Here is a 24294-nt window from a genome sequence, read left to right as displayed (position 1 = left end):
GCGGCCCTGCGGGCGCCTCCATGGCGCCTACCCGGCTGCCAGGCCGGGGAAAGTCCGGATCGCGCCTGCACTGACACCCGCAGGCGCTCAGGCCCGACTCCGCAGAGGCTCGGAGGGCGCGCCGGAAGCGTGCGCGGCCGGGAGCGCGTCGAGGCTGGACTAGGGACGCGCGCCGGAAGTGTGCGCGGCCGGAGCCGCACAGCGAGCGCGCTTCCGGCGTGCGATGACGTCACCGGCCGCCGGGCGCCCCAGGCCCGTGCCCTCCGTGGACGCCCGCGCCGGCCGCTGCCCCGCGCCAGCTCCTCGGCCTTCGTGTCCGCGCGTCTCAGCGAGGCCCGCCGACATGAGCGGGAAGGAAGGTGGCGTCCGGGCGGCGTCGGCGCGAGGGCGGTCTCGGGCTCTGCGGGCCCCGGCCTGCTGTCCTCCGCGCCGGGCGGGCGTCGGGGCGGCCTGCGCCGCTCGCTGAGGCCGAGCTGCGCTCTTGCGGGTCGCGCAGGGCGCGGGCGGGCGGGCGGGCGGGCGGGCGGGCGCCGGGGCGTCGGCTGCGGGGAGGGCGGGCGGCCGGTGCTGCGTGGCGCAGGCCTGGTGACCCGGGTCTCCTGTCACCGCCTTAGGATCTGGAGGGTTCAGGAAGAGGAAGCATGACAACTTCCCGCACAGCCAGAGGAGAGAAGGGAAGGAAGTGAATTCCTCTTCGCCCGTGATGCTGGCCTTCAAGTGTAAGTTCCCCGGGGTGTGATTGGCAAAGGGCAGAACTCGCCCCGCCCCGGCGTGCACAGGAAAACAGCGTACGCGGGTGTAAAACCCAGTTTCTCTGGGTGATTCGGGATGATGCCGGATCTGCCCTGGAAGTCTGGAGCCTTTATGGTTTAATACGGTGAACATTAACATTGGTAAACAGGTAGACATTAGTTTCATACAGGTAACAAGTATTAGCTAATACTGTACAAGGCACGTACCTGAAAGTTGTCCAGTGGCTGATGATATTTTATCAGCTGTCGTTTACTCATAGACATATATATATATATATTTATGCTTATTGTGTAATTTGTTTAGATGTTTGAAAACAGACCATAACTTAGTTTTCATAAGGAAAATATTTGAAGCTGAAACAATTATTTTTTTGCAGTATTGGGAGTTGAACCCAGAGACATTGTACCTTCGAGCTACACCCTCAGCCCTATTTTGTATTCTTTATTTTGAAACAGGGTCTCTCTGAGTCGCAGAGGGTCTAAGTAGCTGAGGCTGGCTGCGCACCTGTGACCCTCCTGTCTCAGCCTCTCAAGTACTGGGATTACAAGCATGTGCCATCACATTTTGCTAGGCTGAAACAATTTATAGTGAGGATTTTTTATTTTTGGGGTACTGGGGATTGAACCCAGGGGCATTCTACCTCTGAGCTACCCTGCCAGGTCTTTAAATTTTCTTTTCTTTTTAAATTTTGAAACAAGGTCTTACTTAGATGCGGAAGGCCTCAGGAAGTTGCTGAGACTGGCTGAGAACTGTGGTCCTCCTGTCTCAGCCTCCCAAGTACTTGGGTTACGAGCATTTGCCACCATGCCTGGCTTAGAGTGAAGAGTTTTGGTTGTTTTGAGAAACTTAAAACACTTTGGTAGTCTTAAGTTAGTCTTTCCATAAATCTAGAATAAAAGTCAGTCCCGTTTTATTAGCGTAAAAGGTAAGCAGGTTGGCAGTTATACTTCGTAGATATAAACAAATACCCATTTAGTGATTTTCTCGAGCGTTGGTTGCTAATGCAGAGTCAGGAGAACAGTAACTAGGAGAAGTTAAGTGATGATGACATTGAAGGCAAGCCATGTTAGTTGTGAAAATGCCTTGTTCTGCCTCAGGAAGGAAAAGGACAGTTGAGGGGGGAGGAGCCTGCCCCCCCATGGTTATGGAGCACTGTGTCATGGGGAGGAGTCCCTGTGGTCATGGAGCACTCCGTCATGGGGAGGAGCCACGTGATCATGGAGCACTCCATCATGGGGAGGAGCCCCTGTGATCATGGAGCTCTCCATCATGGGGAGGAGCCCCTGTGATCATGGAGCTCTCCATCATGGGGAGGAGCCCCTGTGATCATGGAGCACTCTGTCATAGGGAGGAGCCCCTGTGGTCATGGAGCACTCCATCATGGGGAGGAGCCCCTGTGGTCATGGAGCACTCTGTCATTGGTAGGTGCCCCTGTGGTCATGGAGCACTCCACCATGGAGAGGAGCCCTCTGTGGTCATGGAGCACTCCATCGTGGGGAGGAGCCCCTGTGGTCATGGAGCACTCTGTCATTGGTAGGTGCCCCTGTGGTCATGGAGCACTCCACCATGGAGAGGAGCCCTCTGTGGTCATGGAGCACTCCATCGTGGGGAGGAGCCCCTGTGGTCATGGAGCACTCTGTCATTGGTAGGTGCCCCTGTGGTCATGGAGCACTCCACCATGGAGAGGAGCCCTCTGTGGTCATGGAGCACTCCATCGTGGGGAGGAGCCCCCGTAGTCATGGAGTACTCTGTCATTGGTAGGTGCCCCTGTGGTCATGGAGCACTCCACCATGGAGAGGAGCCCTCTGTGGTCATGGAGCACTCCATCGTGGGGAGGAGCCCCCGTGGTCATGGAGCACTCTGTCATTGGTAGGTGCCCCTGTGGTCATGGAGCACTCCACCATGGAGAGGAGCCCTCTGTGGTCATGGAGCACTCCATTGTGGGGAGGAGCCCCCGTAGTCATGGAGCACTCCGTCATGGGGCTCAGGTCCCTATAGCAGCGTGATGGCTGGAGCTCGGTTTCCAAGCATGAGCATAGTCACCACTGAGCATGTGTAGTTAACTAGGTGGCCATCTGCGTTCGGTGCCTTCCTAGGTTTTCTCTTCTCAGTTCTCCTCTCCTGGGTTTCTCCCCCCCGCTTCCGCTTTCTTCCTTTCTGTGGTGCTGGGGATGAGACCCGGGGCCTGTGCGGGGCCCCGTGTCCAGCCCCTCCTCGGGCTCCGGTGCCCTGCCCCGTGTCCAGCCCCTCCTCGGGCTCCGGTGAGCTTGTGGCCGAGGCTCTAGGCCTGGCTTGAGGCCCTGGCTTCTCACTGACCACTGCAGAGCGCTCGACATGGCTTCTCTAGCAGAGCCTGCTCACGTAATGGCTGCGAGTTTTCAGTCTTTTTCCTTTTCCCCTTCTTTGCTATCTTCTTGAGGAGAGCTGAGTATTTCCCAAGCATTTTACAGTTATGTATGAAATACTACTATATGGTAAAGTAGTATAAATCTTAGGTTAATACAACTGAACAAATTTTATTGTTACTATTTAAGTGTGATAGTCTTTTTTTAGTTTAGGAATTAAAATAATTTACATACTGACATTGAAATAATATTATTACATACTTATTTTAGTACAATTTACAGATTTTCTTTTTTTGTGTGGTACTGGGGATGGGACCTAGGGACATTCTACCTCTGAGTTACATCCCCAGCCCTATTTTGTTCTTTATTTTGAAACAGGATCTGACTAATTTGCAGAGGGCCTCACCATTTGCTGAGGCTGGCTGCAAACCTGCGATCCTCCTGTCTCAGTCTCCCAACGACTGAGATTATAAGCGTGCACCACCACACCCGGCTAATTTACAGATCTTTACAAATCTCCCAGACTTCAGATGTTTCTGTTCTTCGTTGGCTTTGTAGAAAACCGTTGGAGGGGCGTGGTCAGTTTTTCGTGTTTGAGACCTGGGTGTGAGCATATGCTCTGCTGGTGGGACGGCGCCGTGCGTGAAGGCAGGGGCCGCGGCCGCTGTCTGCTCCCAGCGTGGCGTGGCCAGGTGGAGGATGTGCATGCTCATGGTCATAGGAACGTGTTTTTAGCATTTCAGCTGGAACTGGACGCGCGGCACGACAAGTATGAGAGGCTGGTGAAACTCAGTCGCGACATAACTGTGGAGAGCAAAAGGACCATTTTTCTTCTCCATAGGATTACCAGGTAAGTGGACATGTTCACGTTTACTAGGCTTTGATACTGGAGTTCGCGAATGCTGGGGTCAGGATATTAGCAGTGAGTACTTTTTTTGTGGTACTGGGGACGGAACCCAGGGGTGGTGTACCTCTGAGGTACACCCCCAGGCCTGTTTCATTTTGACGTGGAAATAGGGTCTGGCCAAGTTACTGAGCCCCTGTGTTGCTGTGGCTGGCACAAGACTGCAGCGCTCTGTCTTCGCCTCCCAGGTACCGGGAGTATAAGTGTGTACCACCACGCCAGCTAGCGAGTACATTTTAAAAATATTTAACTGTTGTGTGAGAAGGTATATTAAATTTTGGCTTGTCTACTAAAGCCAGTCACAGAAAAGTTTTGCTTGGATGAGAGCCGTAACAGTCTTCGTATTGGACGAGTCTGGCTGTCTGTCTTCTCGTTCGTTCTTGCGCTCCCCAGTTTTTCCGTCTCACAGTCACTGGAATGATTACTGCCTTCGTTAAATCTGGGCACGCTGCGCTCTATTTTATATTCTTGCGGTGCGAGCTACCATGGACAACTTGATTCTTTGGAAATCCTTGGAGCTTTGGAGCATTCTTTTTTCGGTCAGGACGTCGCTGTCGTATTTTTAGGCAGGCTGTGTCTGGCGGGTGTCCTGGCTGCAGGTGGAGGGGAGCCTGGCTGGCTGAGCGGAGCGGAGCAGCGGGTGAACTCGGGCGGGCACGGGCTCCAGGCAGCTGCGCGTGTGCTCAGCATCTCCCGAGCTTTGCCGCTGCCTCTGTCTGCTTCGCGGTTTCTCTGCCTACTGTCCTTTGCTTCTCTCTTTTCCGTGGGGCAGCCCAGCCTGCGTGTCCAGGTCCTGCTCCCCAGGAGAGGGTCTAGTTGTAAGTTCCAGATGCCTCCAGAGGGTAGCCCTGCATATCTTATGAAGTATTTAGGTGAGGCCACTGTGGCTTACCAGCTGCTGCTTCTTTTTTTGTGATGCTGGGAATCAAACCCAGGGCCTCACAGATGCTAGACAAGTGCCCTACCTTTGAGCCATATCCCCAGCGCCAACTCGAAACTTTAGGTAGAGTTGGGCTGGTGGCGCACACTAGTAATCCCAGCATTCAGGGAGGCTGAGACCAGAGGATCACAGGTTCCTGGCCAACCTCAGCTACTTAGTTTCAAAATAAAGAATAACAAGTCGGGCTGGGAGTGTAACTCAGGTTGAATGCCCCTGGGTTCAGTGACTAGTACCACAAGACCCCAAAAAACAAAAACAGCTTTAGATGGTTCTCTAATGCGTCAAGTTTTAATTCATTAAGTGGAAACAAATGTGCCATATACTCACACACACACACACACCACACACACACACGCACACGCGTGCACACACACACACACACCTTTTAGACGTACTGAGAATTGAACGGGGGTGTTCTACCTTTGAGCTACTTCCCCAGCCCTCTTATTTTAGAGCGGGCCTCACCCGTTGCTGAGGCGCGTGGTGACCCGCGCCTTCCTGCCCCGGCCTCCAGGTCAGGGTTACGGCACGGCCGCTGGCCTGGCTGTGTGTGTTTGAAGTGCAGCAGTGTTAGCTCCCTCTGTTTCTTACTTGACTGCCTTAGTGTTTGGACTGATAGCATCTCAGAGCATCTGTATACTGTCGATAGGATACAGTTGTGGGTTGAGTTAAGAGCATACAGACACATACAGATATGTATTTTGTAACATGTTAGTTGGTGTTTGTATTGTTTTGAATTCTCAGTATCAAAGCATCCAGCTGATGTTCTAAAAGTTCCCAATATCTTGATTGTAGTGCTCCTGACATGGAAGAGATATTGACGGAATCGGAGGTTAAATTGGACGGTGTCAGACAAAAAATACTCCAGGTGGCGCAGGAGCTGTGGGGAGAGGACCTGCACCAGTTCCACCGCGCCATCACCGCAGGCAAGTCCAGGAGCCACGTGACGTGTGTCCAGGTTGCATGAGTGTTAATTGATGCTTGGTGAAGTAATGTTGGCTTTAAGAAAGTGGACTGGACATGGAGGTGCACGCCTGTAATCCCAGTCCTTGGGAGGCCAACACGGGAGGATGGCAGGTTTGAGGACATCCTCAGCAAGTGGTGAGACTCTCCGCAATCTGTTTCAAACAAAAATAAAATTGGGCTGGGGGGTGTAGCTTGGAGGCAGGGTGCCCTGGGTTCAATACCCAGTACCACAAAACAAAATCAATAAAGTACACATTTTGTAGTGAATTTCTACAAATCATCAAAAGACAAGTATCTTAAAAAGAGTAAAAAACTTGAACAGACGCCTCAACAGCAGAGCATCCCAGTGGCTTAGTGTGTGGGAAAGGTGCTGGGCGTCGCTCACTAGTGCAACGCAGAAGGAAACCACGCTGGTGAGTGTTCACCACCAGATGGCTGCTTATGGAGACCAGCAGCGCTGCTTTAGCAGAGACTTGGCGTGTCTTTAGCTAAACAAACGCGGCCTCTGGCCTAGCCCTCCACTGCGGTGCACCTGGGAGCTGAGGCTCACCACAAGACCCATCCCAGAGGCTCCCGGAGCCGTGCTCCTGGCCTATGCCGAGCAGTGACCCCGGAGCGTCAGCTGGAGGACGGGCGCCCGAGCTGCGGCGTGGCTGTACAGTGTAGTGTCGCAGACCGTAGAGCCGAAGCCGATGGCGGCAGAGGATGGGGCCTCACGTGGGTGTGACAAGCCCGTACAGGGGCCCTGCAGTGTAGACGGTCCCTGCTCAAGTGCAGGCGTGGTGCCACCTGCAGTGGAGCTGAGTGCAGAAGAGTGCCCCGGAGCACGGGGCTCGCTCTGTCCCGGGCTGCGGGGTGGCTAGCACGTGGGGCCTTCACGAGCTGCACTGGAGGTTTGTGCACCACTCATGTGTATGTTAGATGAAGCACGCTTGCAATCCCAGTACTTGGGAGGCTAAGACAGGAGGATAGCAGGTTCGCAGCCAGCCTCAGGTACTTAGTGAGGTCTTCTGCAACTCAGTGAAGTCCTGTTGCAAAACAAAGAATAAGATGGGCGTGGCGGTGCACGCTTGCAATCCTGGTACTTGGGACGCTGAGACAGGAGGATCGTGGTTCGCGGCCAGCCTCAGCTACTACTTAGGCCTTTTGCAACTTAGTGAGATCCTGTTCAAAATAAAGAATAAAAAATCAGGCTGGGGATGTAACTCAGAGGTAGAGTGCCCTTGGGTTCCATCCCAGTACCACATACACACAAAAAACGAAGCAAACAGCTGGTGTTGATCCGAGTCCCTGCTCCTTCACCGAGGCGCTCGAGGCAGGAGCTGGCATTGGCAGCAGCCTTCCTCCTGGCGGGGCTGGGAGGAGCCGTGCTGTGGGCACCCTGGGCTCCCCACCCTCACCCTCTGAGAGGTTCTCTTGGCTCCTCCGCCCTCCCTGGGGGTCCCGCACTTTGTGAAGTTTGAGCTGGTGGGACTCCTTGTGCCTTGTGGTGGAGGCGGAGCGGGCAGGTGAGCGCGTGCTCCCTTGGCTTGGCCGCACGGTGGGCTCCTTGGGCGCGCCGGGTGGTCTGGGAGGCTCCGGGAGGCTGGGCGCTGCTCCGTGTGGCGGGCGGGGTGTGGGGCTGGTCTCCAGGCCCCTGGCAGGGCTGGTGCTGGCAGCTGTGGTTCTCTTGCTGTTGGAAGGCCTTCCCTGGAGGCGGCGGGGTCTGTCCTGCATGACGGGGCCGGCGTCCTAGTCTGCAGCTTCTCTGAGCCCCTTCTGCGTGGAGCCTGGCGGCAAGGCTGGGTGGTCCTGCGCCCTGGCTGCCTTTCCTGTCACTCTGCACGTGGCCCTACCTTGCAAAATTCACGGCGGAGGAGTGGAGGCTGACCGCAGCTCCTCGCGCGTCGCTCAGCCGTGCCAGGGCATGGGTGTCTTTATGAAGGCTGGTGTTTTCTTGAGCTGTGGGTGCTTCCTGCGTGGAAGGTGCTGTCGTGTGCTTCGTGTTTGGGTAAGCCTCAGCCCCTCTGCAGCTCAGGCAGCTCTCGAGTCCGGCTCGTGGGGCAGCCTGGGTCTGCTGTGCTGGCCGGGCCTCCATTCTGCACGTAGCCACGGCTCGTCAGAGCAGAGGAGGGCCGGCCCCGCGAGTGGACGGCAGCACCACCGGCGCCTGCTCGCCTGGCTGTGCCCCCCAGCACTGCTGGGTTTACTTTAGGCTGCAATCCACCCTCATCGGTTGGAAAAACTGAGGAGTGCTCAGACTTCTCTGTACACGGCTCTGGGATGAAATTCTGTGACTTGAAGCCATAAAGACGCTTCTTCTTAGAGTGAAGCAAGAAAGCAGGCAACCGAGGGGCGGTGCTGAGGACGTGAACGCTGCTGGCAGACGCTCCGTAGATACCCGCTCTGTGTAGACGGGCGGGCCGTGCACGCCGGCGCCCAGCGCTGCGGGAGCTGCGGAGGAGGGCGTCTGGGGTGCAGCTCGGGAGCTGTGCGTGCTGGTGCGCAGGCACCCCGGGAGGTTCCGGTGTGTACAGGCGTCTGCTCATGGATCAGAGACAACCTGATGTCTGTTTCTGCTCTCCCTTGCCAGAGGAGGTGCCGGGTTCTCCCCGGGCACAGAACGCAAGCAAATGGATAGCCAGTTGCTGAAATAAGGCCCTCAGATTTCATGGCCATCAGTTTTCTTTCTCTTGTTGAGAAATTAACAGGTTTGAGGGGTGTCCTCAGTCTCAAAGGAAACAATATTTTACTTTGGCTTCTATCACTCATACAAAAAAATTATCTTTTTTTTGTTACTGGAGATTGAACCCCGGGGCACTGTACCTCTGAGCTATACCCACCTCATTTTATTTTATTTTTGAAACAGTCTTGCTGGTTGCTCTGGGTCACACTTGAGTTGCTGAGGCTGATCTCTTACATGTGGGGCTCCATCCCAGCCTCTCAAGTACTGGGATTACAGGCGTGTGCCACCTTGCCTGGCTAAAAATGGTCATTTTTGAGGTATTTTATGCACAAAACGAAATGTTTAGACCCTCAGTAATTTTAATTAATAACATGAAAACATTTAGTTATAACTTGTGGTGTTGGGGATTGAACCCAGGGCATTCTACCACTGAGTTACATGCCCAGCCATTTTATTTTTACTTGTATTTTGCAGTGGGGTCTTGCTAAGGTAGCATGTAGCAGCCTTGAATCCATGATCCTCCTGTCTCTAGCTCCCAAGAAGTGGGATTCCAGGCCTGGGCACCACGCCTGGCTGTTTTATGTGAGAGTTTGAGCAAGTTTGGGGCTCATTTGCAGTCTTGGAAGTGGAGATCTCGCAGTATTTTGTGGGCTGGGCGCAACGCTGGGCTCCGGCGTCTCCTGCGTTAGCCCCCGTAGCACAGGTCTGGGACACACTGCGCCCAGATGTTGGAGGCAGCTTTTAAGCCACTGTTGTGCACGTTCATGGCGTCTTTTGATTCCCGCAGTACCCCTAAGTTGTTTTTACCATCTCACAAGATAGGAACCTGAGGCTCACAGCAGTTATTTGCCGTGGTCATAAGCACAGTGACATCACTGGCACATCCCTGTGGTCTCAGTGCGCCCTGCCGTCAGGGTCTGACCCCGCAGGAGGCTTTGCCTTGGTCACACTAATGGGAGGCTCCCTGAAGACGAGCACGTGGCGTTCTCCATGATCCTTCTGTCTCAGCCTCCCATGCTCCACCATGCCCAGCCTTTTTTTCTTTCTAGAACTGGTAATTGAACCCCAGGGTCTTGTGCAAGCTTGGACGCCCCAGCCCTCAGATGTGGTCGGGGTGTGTGTGTGGGGGAGGGAGACTGAGGATGGAACCCAGGGGCATTCTCTCTCTGAGCTACACCCCCGTCCCATCTTAATCTTTTATTTTGAGACAGGGTCTCAGTTGCTGAGGCTGGCTTTGAACCTATGATCCTCTTGTCTCAGCTTTGCAAGTACTGGGATTACAAGGAACTGGGGATTGAACCCAGGGACATTCCACCTCTGAGCTACACCCCTAGCCCTATGTTTTTATTCTTTATTTTGAAACAGGGTTGCACTAAGTAGCTGAGGCTGGCTGCAAACCGCCATCCTCCTGTCTCAGCCTCCCAATGACTGGGATTACAAGTGTGCACCACCACGTCCGTCTTACTTAAATATTATGAGAATTACCAAAAATAACCAGAAGCCTTTTATTGGGTTTCCCTGTATGTGTTCTAATAGGGAAACGAAGAGAAAAATAACAAAGTGCATAAAAGTAGCCTACAGGCCAGGCACGTTGACACAGGATTGTGATCCCAGTGCTGGGGAGGCTGAGACAGGACTGTGGCTGTAAGCCAGCCTCTGCAGTTTATCCAAGCCTTCTGCAACTCAGTGAGAACCTGCAGCCAAATAAGAAAATTGGGCTGGGGATGTAGCTCAGAGGTAGATGCTCATGGGTTCAACCTCTGGTCACACACACACACACACACACACACACACACACACACACACACACACTTGTAGCCTACCAACTCCTCTCTTACTGGCAGCAGGTTCTGTAAATAACTGACTGGATTCCACCCAAGGCAGCGAGAGGGGAAGGCATTGTTTGGTGGAGTGTGGCAGGAGGTTGAACGTTCTCACCCTGGGGATCGCTCACTGAAAATAACGGATGTCCTTTCCGTCATGTTGAAACATAACTGTTGAAATATCCTTTACCACACGTGAAAAAAACGCTTCTCAGTGTTTGGCCAGATGTCCTTGACCTTTCTTAGTGCCCAGTGAGTCACCTGGTTTCTACGGGACAGCACTGGCCACCTTCTCCCTGAGCGATCTGTCACACGCTTTAGGGTCAGCCCGCACGGCCTCAGATGTGTGGGGTCAGCCCGCACGGCCTCATGTATGGGGACAGCCCGCATGGCCTCATGTATGGGGACAGCCCGCACGGCCTCAGATGTGTAGGGACAGCCCGCACGGCCTCATGTATGGGGACAGCCCGCACGGCCTCAGATGTGTGGTGACAGCCTAGACAGCTCGCACGGCCTCATGTATGGGGACAGCCTGCACGGCCTCATGTATGGGGACAGCCTGGACAGCCCGCACGGCCTCAGATGTTCCCAAGGAGGCTCCGTTCCGGCTCTGCAGTGAGGGCTTGTCCTCGCTATTTTTTCTTCTAAGAATACGTCAAGTGTCCTGCTTCTGGAGCTGGTCACTGGAGCGCTGACCCTGAACAGGCAGGAGCACACACCGGCCCACGGCGCACCACAAGTGTGGCTTGTTGACGCCCGTCAGCTCGGCACAGGGCACATATGCGTGTGTGTCTTAGGCATCTTCACACTTTTGTGGACGTTTTACTCTGACTTCCTGTAGATGTAGTTCTTGTTCTGAGTAATTCTCTTTGTTGGCTTTTCAGGACTGCAGGAATATGTGGAGGCTGTCTCCTTCCAACACTTCATTAAAACACGGTCGCTAATCAGTATGGACGAAATTAACAAGCAGTTGATATTTACAACAGAAGACAGTGGGAAAGAAAACAAGACGGTGAGAATTTAAAGTCATTTCACATTTATTATTTTACACACAGCATAACAGTTGTAGCAGACTTACTGTTTACAACTCTGGGAAGATAGAGATGGGAATGTTCTTTCTAAAGTGTGGTTTTGTAGATTCTTAACCAGGGAGATTGTCTTTTAAAGTAATTTAGTTAGAGCCGGGCGTGGTGGCACACGCTTGTAATCCCAGCACTCAGGAGGCTGAGACAGGAGGATCCATGTTCGAGGACAGCCTCAGCTACTTAGTGAGGCCTCTGCAACTCAGTGAGACCCTGTTTCAAAATAAAGAATAAAAAATAGGGCTGGGGGTGTAGCTTGGAGGTAGAATGCCCCTGGGGTCCATCCCCAGACCTGCAAAATAAATAAATAAATAAATAAATAAATAAATAAATAAATAAAATAATTTAGTGAGGAATCTGTGGGCGGTGGCACAATTCTGTGATCCCAGTACTTGGGAGGCCAAGACAGGAGGGTCGCAGGTTCATGGCCAGCCTCAGCAACCTAGGAAGGCCCTCTGCAGCTTAGACCCTGTTTCAAACTAAACAATTAAATAGGGCTAGGGTGTAGTTCTGAAACAGAATGTCTCGGGGTGCCATCCTCAGTGCCACACACAAGAACAACTAGGGATAGAGCAGGAGTGGCTGGGGTAAGCTGAGGAGAGCAGGGCTCGTCCCAGAGACCAAGCACTGCCGTTTAGTCCTCATGAGGAGAGACATGCTCTCAGGGTCGGCAGCCAGCGCACAGCCTCGCCAAGCACAGGGCTGAGATCAGAGCCAGGCCCTGAGAGGCGCTGCGGCTCTGCGCAGTGTGCGGGGTCCCTGGGTGGGTGTGGAGGGGTGGCCTTGGCGTCCACTGGCCCGCCTGCAGCAGGGTGCTTACATGGCGGGGCCGGCCACTGGCACTGCTCCGGTCACGGTGCCTGCCCCCGAGATGGGTGTGGCTCTTCTGGCGCTCTGTGGAGCTCCTGGGTAAGTGCCCTCTTGGAGGCCACCGTGTGCCCAGGAGGGGTGCTACTGTCCCCCTGTAGCGGGGAGACAGCTATAGAGAGGTGCCCAAGGCTCACACCTTAGGACAGGATTGAAGGATGGGAGGGGACGGGCCAGCCTGTGGCGGCCAGCCTCAGACCAGGGACAGCTCATCACCCGAGACTGGAGAGTGGGTGTGCGACGGTTCTTTATCAGGTAAAGGTGGTTGAGATGTGCGGGTGACCTGGAGTTTGGGCTGAGAAGGCAGGCTGGATCACCTTCTGTAGGGCAAGGCGTGGGACCGAGGGCCTGGGGACAGGCCAAGGCGTGGGACGGTGTCTGGAGAGCTGCCGCCTAGCGCCTGCCACACAGCCCTGGGCAGAGAAGGTGCTCCAGGGCTTAGCTCCTGCAGGGCAGTGCGGAGAGCAGAGGAGTCTGGGAGTGAGGGGCGGCCTCCAGAGGGTGGCTGTGAGGTCAGTGCTAGGCAGGAAGGCGGGGAGCCAACAGGAAACACTCCTGTCCAATGGCATCCGCCATGCCACGCGGTCAGGAGCCGTGTTTGGGGACATTTTGAGGGACGTGGGAAGCAGGGGGTCCACAGTGGCAGTGCCAGGCCTCAGCAGCGCCTGCGCCATGGGTTCTACTCCCTCCCGGCACTCCTTGCGGTGGGCCCTTTGCGGTGCCTGGTGGCACTGAGCAGGCCCGCTGCGCCTGGAGACCGGTTGCGTGCCCACCGCCCCGCGCTTTGTGGTACCCACAGCGCCGGGCACACACACACACACACACACACACACCCCTTACCCACCCACCCACCCACCCCTACCCACCCACCCACCCACCTACCCACCTACCTACCTACCTCCCTCCCTCTCTCTCTCTCTCTCTCTCCCTCCCTCTCCCTCTCCCCGCCAGCCCTCCTCTGACGCTCTGGACAAGCAGCTCAGCGCCTGGAGCCTGAAGGTCCCGCCCGTGGACTACCTCCTGGGCGTGGCCGACCTGACCGGGGAGCTGATGCGCATGTGCATCACCAGCGTGGGCAACGGGGACATTGACACGCCCTTCGAAGTGAGCCAGTTTTTGCGCCAGGTGTATGACGGGTTCTCGTTCATTGGCAACACTGGGCCCTACGAGGTTTCCAAGAAACTGTACACCCTGAAGCAGAGCCTGGCCAAGGTGGAGAACGCCTGCTACGCCCTCAGGGTCCGGGGCTCGGAGATCCCGAAGCACATGCTGGCTGATGTGTTCTCGGCCAAGACAGACATGATGGACCAAGAGGAGGGCCTCTCCTAGGCACCGCCCCTGGGAGCTCCGAGGCAGCCTTCAGAGACGCCCTGGCGTTGCCCTTGACTCGGCCGTGGCCTTCACCACCTCTGACTGCAGAGTGAGCTGTACATAACCATGTCGTCCGCGTCTTGTAGCCCCTTCTCGCTGGTCAGCAGCTGTAAGTGTTTGCGTGTGTGCCTGTTTCCTTTGTGACCAGAATGTATGGTTTATTTGCAGTCTGTGAACACACTTCATGTTGTACTTTGTGCTGTCCCTATTTTCACTTTGCGTGAATTTTGGAGTGATAATTTTTAGTGGAAGCAACTTAAGTTTGTGGTTTTGTTAAAGATAGGAAGGGTTTTCTAGTTAAGCTTCTGGACCTGAGCTTCCTGTTTGAATTCCTTGGCAAAAATTGCGCCAGGCCTCTAAAATAGGCTTAATCTGTGGAACAAGATTGAAAAATTAAGCCGGGTATGGTGGCGCACGCTTGTAATCCCAGCATTCCGGAGGCTGAGACCGGAGGATTGTGGTTCGCAGACAGCCTCAGCTAGTTAGGGAGGCCCTCTGCAACTCAGACCCGGTTTCAAAATAAAGAATAAAAAATAGGGCTGGGGGTATAGCTTGGACCTGCAAAAAAAAAAAAAAAAAAAAAAAAAAAAGTAAGCTGCCGGGGGCATGCTTGTAATCCCCGTGCTTGGGAGGCGGAGACAGGAGGATCGTGCAGGTTCGAAGCCAGCCGCGCTGACTTAAGAGACCCTGTTTCAAAAAAAAAAAAAAAAGTTAAAAAAAATAGGTCTGGGAGTGTAGCCCTAAGGTAGAAGGGCTTCCAGGAACCCCAGTAAAAAATAAGTAAGCTATCAATATTTTTTAAGTACAAGTTTTGAGGTATTATAGTGAGGTATAAAGTTCTGGCTAATTTTAAGCCATTTTGAATTTTATGAAACAGTGTTCCAGAGAAATTGACAAACACTCGATGTTTCCTCATTTATTATTAGTCCTTCATCACAGAAGACCTGATGGGATTTTGAGCTAATATTTTACTATTTTCACTGGTAAGGTTGAGTTGAATTATATACTTGTACATAAAACAAACTTTTCGTAGTGATAACTTAGCGGGGTTTTGTCATTCGTAAGGTATGTTTGGAGGCTTTCCTACTCTTGCCTCTATTAGAGATTACATTTAAAGAGTTACAATGAAACTAAAGTCCTAAATTAATCTAAACGTTTATATTTATCCCCTGGTATTAATTGATAAAGTTGCCAAAGAAGATGTATTCTGTACAGTTCAGCAATAAGACACTTGTCAGCACAGCTGTGCCCGCACAGCTGCAGGGTGAGAGGTGTCAGCAGAGTTGGGAACCGGGATGTACCTGCTGGTCTTTGTCGATTCCCAAGTGCGGTGCGGCGCCTACTGAGCAGGCTCCTGGCTGGTGGCACTGGCCGGTACTAACCTAAATTTTGGTTTTGGGAAGATTATCTGTAAGGGTGCTTCCTTGAAAATGTGATTTTTCAAGAAGTGTTGTCTAAAGGAAAATAAAGCACAGTCACGTGAGCCTGGCCTGCAAGGCTGGAGTGGCGGAGGGATTTGGTGTCCCTGTGCTGAGACATGCGGTGGAAGTACTTCTCCCACTACCTGCCTTTGCTACTCTCCCACCTGAATTCACATTCACAATGTCAAAAGCAAAATGATGATAGGTTGATGAATGTTTCACAGACATTTAAAATAAGTCCTTTGAATAAAATATTAAAATTCGGAAGTGAGGGTTGCTGCTTTGATCCTTGGGAGGTACTTGGTGGAGGCTGTGGAGTTTCTGATGGAGACAGGAAACCGAGCACTGCCTGGCTTGGCCCGCGGGTTAGCGTGTCCTGGCTAGGGCCCGGGTGGCGGCTCAGCTGCCTCCTCAGAGCCCGGCTGCAGACTAGTGGGGCGGAGGCCTTCGCGCTTCGTTGGGGCGACCTAGGAGCCAGTGGACTCTGAGGAGAGGTGGCGGCCCTAGCACCCCACAGGGCTTGCTGCTGGCGCCTGGTGGGACATCCCAAGCTGCCTACAGTGGTGGCATCATCTGTTTTAATATGTTTTTTTGTTTTGTACTTATTATAAAGAGAAACTGATTCTAGGCCACATGCAAATGGCCGACAGAATTCTGAAATAAAATTGGCCAGACACAGTTATACGTGTCTGAAAGCCCAGCTACTCAGGAGGCAGAGGCAGGAGGATCATAAATTCCAGGCCAGTCTGAGTAACTTAGGGAGATCCTGTCTCCAAAAAATAAATAAAATAAGTAGAAAGGGCCGAGGCGGTTGTGCGGTGTTAGAGTGCCGGCTCCATCCCAGTGACCTCCTAGGGAGCCCAAGTAGCTTGGGTTGGGCTTGAGTGCAACGCTGACCTTTGAGCCCTTCTTATCTTTTGTTTTGAAACAGGGTCTTACTGGGTTGCCGAAAGTCTCAGTGAGTTGCTGAAGCTGTTCTCGATCCTGTGATCCTGCCGGGTGTGGTGGGCACGCCTGTAATCCCCCGCACTTGGGAAGCTGAGACGGGAAGATAGCACAGGTTCAAAGCCACTCAGCTACTTAGTGAGGCTCTCAGCAACTTAGTGAGACCTTGTTTCCACATAAAGTATAAAATAGGTCTGGGAGTATAGCCCGGAGGTAGAAAGCCCCTGGGTTTCATCCCCAGTGCCACAAAAACCAAAACCAAACAGAAAACAAAGCTGTGTCCTCGTCTCAGCCTCCCAAGTCCTGGGATTACAGGCGTGTACCACGGCACCGGCCAAGTCGTGTCATAAGTAATTCCCTGCATTTGTGAAGTCAGTGGGTTTCAGAGTCCACTTTGAGAGCCTGGGGCTGCTGGAAGGTGCTTCAGGGAAAGCTGCTTTTAAGTGAGAGATTGGCCACATGGATTTATTATTTTTATTTTTGGTGGTACTGGGGTTCCTGGGAACCCTTCAACCTCCGGGCTACACTCCCAGACCTATTTTATATTTTTATTTGGAAACAGGGTCTCTTAAGCCAGCGCGGCTGGCTTCGAACCTGCGGGATCCTCCTGTCTCCGCCTCCCAAGTGCGGGATGACAAGCGTGCGCCACCACGCCCGGCTGGCCAAATGGATTTAAAAGCTTACCCAAACCTTCGCTGTCTACAGAGACTCATGTAGACTCGAGGACAGAAGTAGATTGGAGTAAAAAGATGGAAAAAGCCACACGTGTAGTCAGAAGAGCTGGTGGCTGTGCTGCCACCAGACAGGACAAAACTGCTGGGATTTTTGGCTGAAGGCAAAGAATGAGATCTGCTGATGAGCGCGGTCCGTCAGGAGTGTGTAGCAGATAGAGACTCACCTGAAGTCAGCCCTGGGACGCGGGAGGTGGGCGAGGGAGGAATAGGCGCCTGGGCACGGACCTGGAAGCTCCAGGACCCCAGTCCAGATCCCATGAGGCAGGACTTCAGCCCTGCCCAGCCCATCGGACCTGAGAGCACGAGCCCTCCACGGAGCAGCGGCCATGGATGAGGCCTGGACTTAGAGGTTTACAGAGATGTCCTCTGGCCACAGTGGAGTGTGACAGTGGGGCCATCGGCCAGGGGAGACACACTAATAATAGCAGAAATGAGCACCGCACTCCTGCGAGTGTGTCAAGGTGAGATCGCAGGGAACCCGGAAAGTACTTTGAGAGGAGTCAGAGCAGAAGAGTGCACGGGAAGCAGCAGTTCTCCGATGGGACTCCCCACCCTTAAGTCCACGCGGACCAAGCGGAGCGAAGGCGGCCTGGCGCTTGGCTCCGACCCGCCGAGCTCGCTCTTGCCGGGCTGGAGGCCTAATCCCTCGCTTCCTTCTTCTGTGTGTGGCACCAGGGGTTGAACCCGGGACATTATACCTCCGAACTACACCCCCAGCCCTTTCTACTTTTAGTTTTGAAACAGGGTCTCACTAGGTTGCTGAGAGCCTCACCGCGTTGCCGAGGCTGGTTCTGAACCTGCAACCCTCCTGGCTCAGCCTCCCAAGTACTGGGCTTACAGGTGCGCCTGGCTCGGGACCCTCACTTCTACTTCCCTGACTCTGGCCCAAGGGCTTTCTTTCATCTTGCTGACGGGGCTCGCGTCCTCTTGGAAGGCCTCGAGGAGCCATTGCGCCCAGCCCCAGCGGCCGGTGCACAGCGAGCGTGCCGGCGACAGGTTTCGCAGGGGTGTCTGCCCTTGTCGCTCACCTGCCCTGGCGCAGCTGCCGGGCCAGGCTGGCTGCCGTTCCTGCGCTCCTTGGCTTCCTGCACCACGGGCTGCCGGCCCGACCTTCCTGCCCTCTGGCCGCCAGCGCTTTGGAAGCACCTGTGTGGATCCTTTCCTGAGTGGAATACCTAAAGAGCTCTCTGTTTTCCTGCCTGAGTGCTGACTGGGGTTTCAGATAAGAAACACAGATGGCTCTCAAGCACAGGAAAAGATACAGATCTCTCCCACAACAAGAGAAACACAAGTTGCAGGTGACCGCTGCTCACGTAGCAGAGGGGCTGACCTGAGGTTCAAGGGCACCGTTGGTGGGAGGTGGGGTGTGTGCTGTCCTGCTGGAGGGGACCCCTCAGTGTTCGTTCAGTTCATGCATACACGTGCACGCCTGTGATCCCAGGATTGGGTCCCCACATGGGCCCGAGGTGGGTCTGTAAGAGGGACCCTGGTGGGGGCAGTTCCGGGAGCGGTGGGCGTGGGCTCATGCGAGCGGGCGGCGCACAGCAGGGCCTCCCACGCATGGCAGCCTTTCTGTGTGGTCCCGGTTTCCTTCCTGCCTCTGCCCTGGCGTGACAGGAAGGGGCCCTCCAGCACAGACTGCTTGTGCTTGGACTTTCAGCCTGCAAAAGGTGAGTGAAACAAGCCCCTTTCCTAAGCAAAGCATCTGTTCTCCAGTGTCTTGTTACAGTCACAGAAAACAGGCTCACGCGGGGGCTCCCTCCAGCGCTCCCGTCTTACACGTGATGGTCGAGTTTCTGATACGCGTCCTCGGGAGTTTGCTGTACACAGTCACACACTGCTCAGTGCTGGGAGCTAATAGAGTGTGCTCAAGGTTACTGGGGACACACCGATGGGGCCACTGCTGTATCTGCCATCACTTGTGTGGGTAGCAATGGAATTTATAAGCTGGGTCCATGGCAGCACGCCTATAATCCCAGTTCTTGGGAGGCTGAGACAGGACGGTAGGCTTAAGGCTATCCTTGGCACTTAGTGAGACCCTGTTTCAAAATAAAATCTGGCAGGAGGTGTAGCTTGGAGGTTGAACGCTCTTGGGTTTAATCCCCAGTACCACAAAATAAATGAACAAATAAAATTTATAAACAGTGTCATAGTGTACTTGTCTTTTTGTAACTAAACAAGCTTTTTTTGATCTGGGGATTGAACTCAGGGGCATTCTACTTCTGAGCTATACTCCAAGTCCTTTTTATTTTTTATTTTGAAACAGGATGTTGCTAAGTAGCCGAGGCTGGCCTCACACCTGCAGTTCTCCTGTCTCAGCCTCCAAGTACTAGGATTACAGGCGTGTGCCCGCGCTGCTAGCTCTCCCCTTTCTGTCTCCCCACTTGTACTGCCCTGGACCCCCTGGACCTTCAACCCGCTGGTCCTGTTGCTCCCAGATGGTAAGTCCGTCACCCCCAACCAAGTTTCGTTTTCCACAAATTCAGTTGCTCATGGTCAACTGTGTCTGTAAACAGAAATATTCCTCCTCACTCTGGAGACCACATTTATGTTAACTTCTATTACTGTACATTGTGTTAGATACTGTTGATAATCAAACTCCCTGGGAAAATAACCCCCAGTAAACCCGTCTCTCCATTCCAGAGTTGCCCTTTGACACAGAAGTAAACGGAACATGTAGCTGTGTTCTCACACAAGCCTGGACTGTTGACTTGTCCGTGTGGTGAGATTTAATATCATAACGATACCTTTCCCACTCGGCTTTCTCCTATAAATCACCTGTTCTCATGCTCTTAACCCTTTTCTATTTAGATCCTACTTCTCCTGACCCTTGAAACCACTTATCTACATTTTTTCTCTCTATATTTATCTTTTCTGGACACATTTTAAAGACATTCCTCATATCCAGCTGCAATTATATATACTTTAACCAACATCTCCCCCTTTGAAAGAAAAGTTAAAAAAATTGGTGGTGGTGGTGGTGGTGGTGGTGTGTGTGTGTGTTACTGGGGATGGGAACCAGGGGCATTTTCCCTCTTAGCTACACCCCAGCCCTATTTTATTTTCTGTTTTGAAATGGGTCTCTCTAGGTAGCTGAGCTCACTGTGTTGCTTAGGCTGTCCTCAAACCTGCAGTCCTCCTATCAGCTTCCCCAGTACTGGGATAACAAGTGTGCACCACCACACCTGGCTTTACCTTTCCTTATGTGTACATAATAGAAAAATCTACAGGAAAAAATAATTTATAATTCTACTTGTAAGCTGGGCGTGGTGGAGCATGCTTGTAATCCCGCACTTGGGAGGCTGAGACAGGAGGATCGCACAGGTTTGAAGCCAGCCTCAGCTACTTAGTGAGGCTCTCAGCAACTTAGTGAGACCCTGTTTCCAAATAAAATATAAAATAGGTCTGGGAGTATAGCCTGGAGGTAGAAAGCCCCTGGGTTTCACCCCCAGTACCACCCCCCCCAAAAAAAAAAAAAAATATATATATATATATAAAATTCTACTTGTAGAGATAGCTATTGTTAGCATTATATAAGCATGGTCACCATTTGTGCATAGTTGTAAGTTAACTAGATCGCTTCTTGGCCTTTTGGCTAAGTTGAAGTGTATAGTTAAACTAAAGATAAATGATGCTTTTTGCACTATCTTTTTTTGTGTGTGGTTCTGGGGGTGGAACCCAGGGGCTTTCTACCTCTGATCTACACCTCCAGCCCCATTTTTTATTCTTTATTTTGAAACAGGGTCCCACTGCATTGCAGAGGGCCTCACTAAGTAGCTGAGGCTGTCTGCGAACCGCGATCCTCCTGTCTCAGCCTCCCGAATGCTGGGATGACAAGCGTGGGCCACCGCGCCCGGCGTGCACTATCTTATGATTCTTTCCACTAAAGATAACATCAGAGCGTTTATTTACCTGCTAATGTTTTCCTACCAGATGCTTTTTGTTGGTTATAAAGTATCCCAGCCCGGCACTGAGGCAACTGAGAGACCTGTTGTTGACTAAGGTGACGCAGGGAGCGTCTGCAGCCATAGACCGCGGGGACACGTGTCCCTGCGTGCATGTCCTGCGTGGAGCTTCTGAACATGGAATGGCCGGTGACAGGCGCGGTGTTGTCTCCCCTGACGCGTGGAGCTGGTTTCTGGATGGCTCTGAGCCAGGCCCCCCAGGTCCCGCTGCTCCAGGGAGGTGTTCGCGAGTGCTCTTCCTGCAGCCAGTCTCGGCGCAGCCCCCACCCCCGAAGCCTGCAGGAACCCCTCGTGTCACGCTCGGGGCGCCGCTACGTGCGGCCGAGGAGACAGCCCTGCGGTGATGACTTTTCCACATGAAGAAGAAAGCCAAAGCCTGCGTCTCTGTTTATCTGCTCGTGTGGCAGCACCGCCCCGCCTGGCCCAATGAGCAGAGCAGCTGCGACTCCTCCACCCTTGGGGGCAGCGTCGGTGCCGCTGACCCAGAGCCGGGAGGCTGCAGGAGGATGCGCCGGGCCCAGGCAGAGGTTCTGCTCAGCAGTGGCCGGCTACACCTGGCCCCCAGGGCGGGGTGGCACTCAGACTCTTGTTGCTGCGTTGTCAGTTGTGCAAGTATCGCTGCTAGTCTTCCTCAGAAGTATCAGAAAGAGCCAGGTGCGGTGCTCGTGTCTGGGAGGCTGAGGCAGGAGGGTGGTACTTTGAAACCAGCCTCCTGTTGCCAAATAAAGTGGGGCTGGTGTGTAGCTCAGAGGTGGGCGGTCCCTGTGTCCATCCTCAGCAACACTCACACACACACACACACACACGTCTGTATACGTATACATACATAGAAAAGAGATATGATGGGGCTCTAAGAAACGTTTTAAGTTTCACAGTGGTATTAAAACCTTCCTTTTTCCCTTCCTCTCTTCCTCTCTCCCTTCCTTTCTTTTTCTTTCATACTGGGGATTGAACCCAGGGTCATTCTACATCTGAGCTATACCCCCAACTCTATTTTACAAAACAAAGCCTCAATAAGTTGCTGAGGCTGGCCTCGAACCTGTGATCCTCCTGTCTCAGACTCCCATGTACTGGAAGTACAAGCATGTGGCATCATGCCTGGCTGGCTGGCTTGCTTGTCTGTCTGTCTGTCCGTCCGTCCGTCCATCCATCCATCCATCCATCCATCCATCCATCCATCCATCCATCCATCTATCTGTCATACTGAGGATGGAACCCAGGGGCTTTCTACCTCCAGACTACATTCCCAGACTTATTTTATATTTTATTTGGAAACAGTTTTACTAAGTTGCTGAGAGCCTCACTAAGTAGCTGAGGCTGGCTTCAAACCTGTGTGATCCTCCTGTCTCAGCCTCCCAAGCTCTGGGCTTATAAGTGTGTACCACCACACCCAGTTAATTTTTTTAATTTTGAGGCAGGGTTTTGTTATGTCCTGGAGGCTGTCCTTGAACCTGCGATCCTCCTCTTGCAGCCTCTCAAGTCAAGTATTGGAATTACAGGTGTGTGCCACCACAACTGGCTTGGACGTGGGTCGGAGCTTATAGGACCCCACAAGGAGTCTGGATTTGCTTTGAAGTTAGGGAGGAGGGGGAAGGGAGAAGGCACTGGGACAGGCCGCAGAGCTGTGGAACTCCACTGGTTTCTGAGAGCTCATCGGACTTTTCCTGTTTTTGTGAACATTGGCAGTTTTCACAGTAAAAGAGGCGGATTCTCCAGGCTGGGGAGAGGTGATGCAGGGTGGGGCAGGGAGAGGAGGAGGGCCTGCCATGTGACCATCACTAGTCAGGGGGCACACTCCAGGTGACCGAGCAGTGGGTGTGGCCAGGCGCACAGGAATGGAGTCCAGGGAGGACAAAGTCCTCGGAAACCCAGTGCCAGCATTAGGGGTACAGAGGACCCGAGAGTCGGGGGAAAGAGCACCCAGAAACAGGGCCCTGCACAGAGGGCAAAGGGCGAGAGAGCACAGGAAGTCTCCCTGCAGGCCCAGGTCCCTCCAGGCCCAGGTCCCTCCAGGCCCAGGTCCCTCCAGGCCCAGGCCTCTGCAGGCCCAGGCCCCTGCAGGCCAGCAGTCCATTTAGGCTCAGCGTCTCTGTAGGCTGAGGTTCTGGGAAACTGGAGTCAGAATTAAGATGCTTAAATCGTTGGTTTTGGTCTGTCTCACATTTAACTGCTTTACTTCCTCTGTTTTTATTTTCTTCTTTCTGATAGTCACTGGAGTCATCGTGAAGTGCGAGGGAAAACGTTGGCCTTGCACGCAGGGCTGTGGGCTATGCAGCCACTAAAACGTCTCATGCTCACGCAGCTACTCAGAAATGTTTGTACAGCACGTACTGCTTGCCAGAGTCCATTCTAATCTGTAGTTTATACAGCTGACGTAAAGCACGTGGCCCCACATCAGATGGCGTGTGCTCCACGTGGGGGACTCCACTGGTCAAACAGCACGTTGGCCTTGTGCCTGGGGACCCTGTGGGCTGAGCGAGCGCTGGCTGCAAAGTCAGGGCAGCGAGGCAGCGAAGGAGGCCTCGGCTCAGCCACGCCCACAGCGAAGCACCTTCCTGTGAAAGAGCAAGCCAGCAGGCATGGCGGCGCACTCCTGCAACCCCAGTAAGTGGGAGGCTGAGGCAGGAGGATCGCAGGTTGGCAGCCAGCCTCAGCTACTTAGCAAGGCCCTCCGCAACACAGTGGGACCCTGTTTTCATATATAAAAAACCAGGGCTGGGGGTGTAGCTCAGAGGTAGAGCGCCTCTGGGTTTAATCTCCAGTAAAACAGATACATGCAGACACACACACACACACACACACACACACACACACACACACCAACTAAACAAAGAAGCAGGTCCTTCCTCTGGTGTGGTAAGTGCAAATGTGTGCTGAAAAATATTGAGGTTTTAGATTTAAAAATATCATAAAAATATGTGTGTGTGTGTGTGTGTATGTGTGTGTGTGTGTACATATGCATATTGCATATTTGGTACTAGGGAGCGAACCCAGGGGTGTTCTACCTCTGAGCCACACCTCCAGCCCTATTTTATTTTTTTTAATTTTGGAACAGGGTTTCACTAAATTGCAGAGGCTGCTCATGAACCTGTGATCCTCCTGTCTCAGCCTCCCAAGTACTGGGGATTACAGGCATGTGCCACCATAACTGGTTAATTAAAACATATTTAAATATCATAGATAGAGTTAAAGAAAACAGAAACGAGGCTGGGCGTGGTGGTGCACGCCTGGAATCCCTGTACTGGAGAGGCTCAGATAGGAGGATTGCAGGTTTGAAGCCAGCCTTGGCAACTTAGCGAGACCCTTGCACCTAGTGCAAGACCCTGTTTCCAAATAAAAATAATAACATTGGGCTGGGGATGTAGCTTGGAGGTAGGCTGCCTTGGGTTCAATCCCCAGCAGAAAAGGAAGGAAAGAAAGAAGGAAGGAAGGGAGGGAGGGAGGGAGGCAGGCAGGCAGTCTCCAACCACCTCAGCAGACCGGGAGGTTCCAGGGGAGGGGGGGAGCAGGCCT

General features: G+C 53.2%; 1 protein-coding gene across 1 annotated transcript; it reads left to right on the top strand.

Annotated features, from left to right (window-relative positions):
* Positions 1–343: 343 nt before the first annotated feature.
* On the top strand, positions 344–13674 carry TSNAX (translin associated factor X; the record flags this gene model as incomplete). Its single annotated transcript, XM_080717301.1, is given in 6 exon segments — positions 344–359; positions 615–719; positions 3834–3948; positions 5738–5891; positions 11283–11408; positions 13297–13674. Coding segments are annotated over 6 exon segments (894 nt in total).
* Between the last annotated feature and the right edge of the window lie 10620 nt (positions 13675–24294).

This window comes from Muscardinus avellanarius (genome assembly GCF_963383645.1).
Source record: "Muscardinus avellanarius genome assembly, chromosome: 20".
NCBI classification, from domain to species: domain Eukaryota; kingdom Metazoa; phylum Chordata; class Mammalia; order Rodentia; family Gliridae; genus Muscardinus; species Muscardinus avellanarius.
This window is presented reverse-complemented; position numbering and strand designations above follow the sequence as displayed.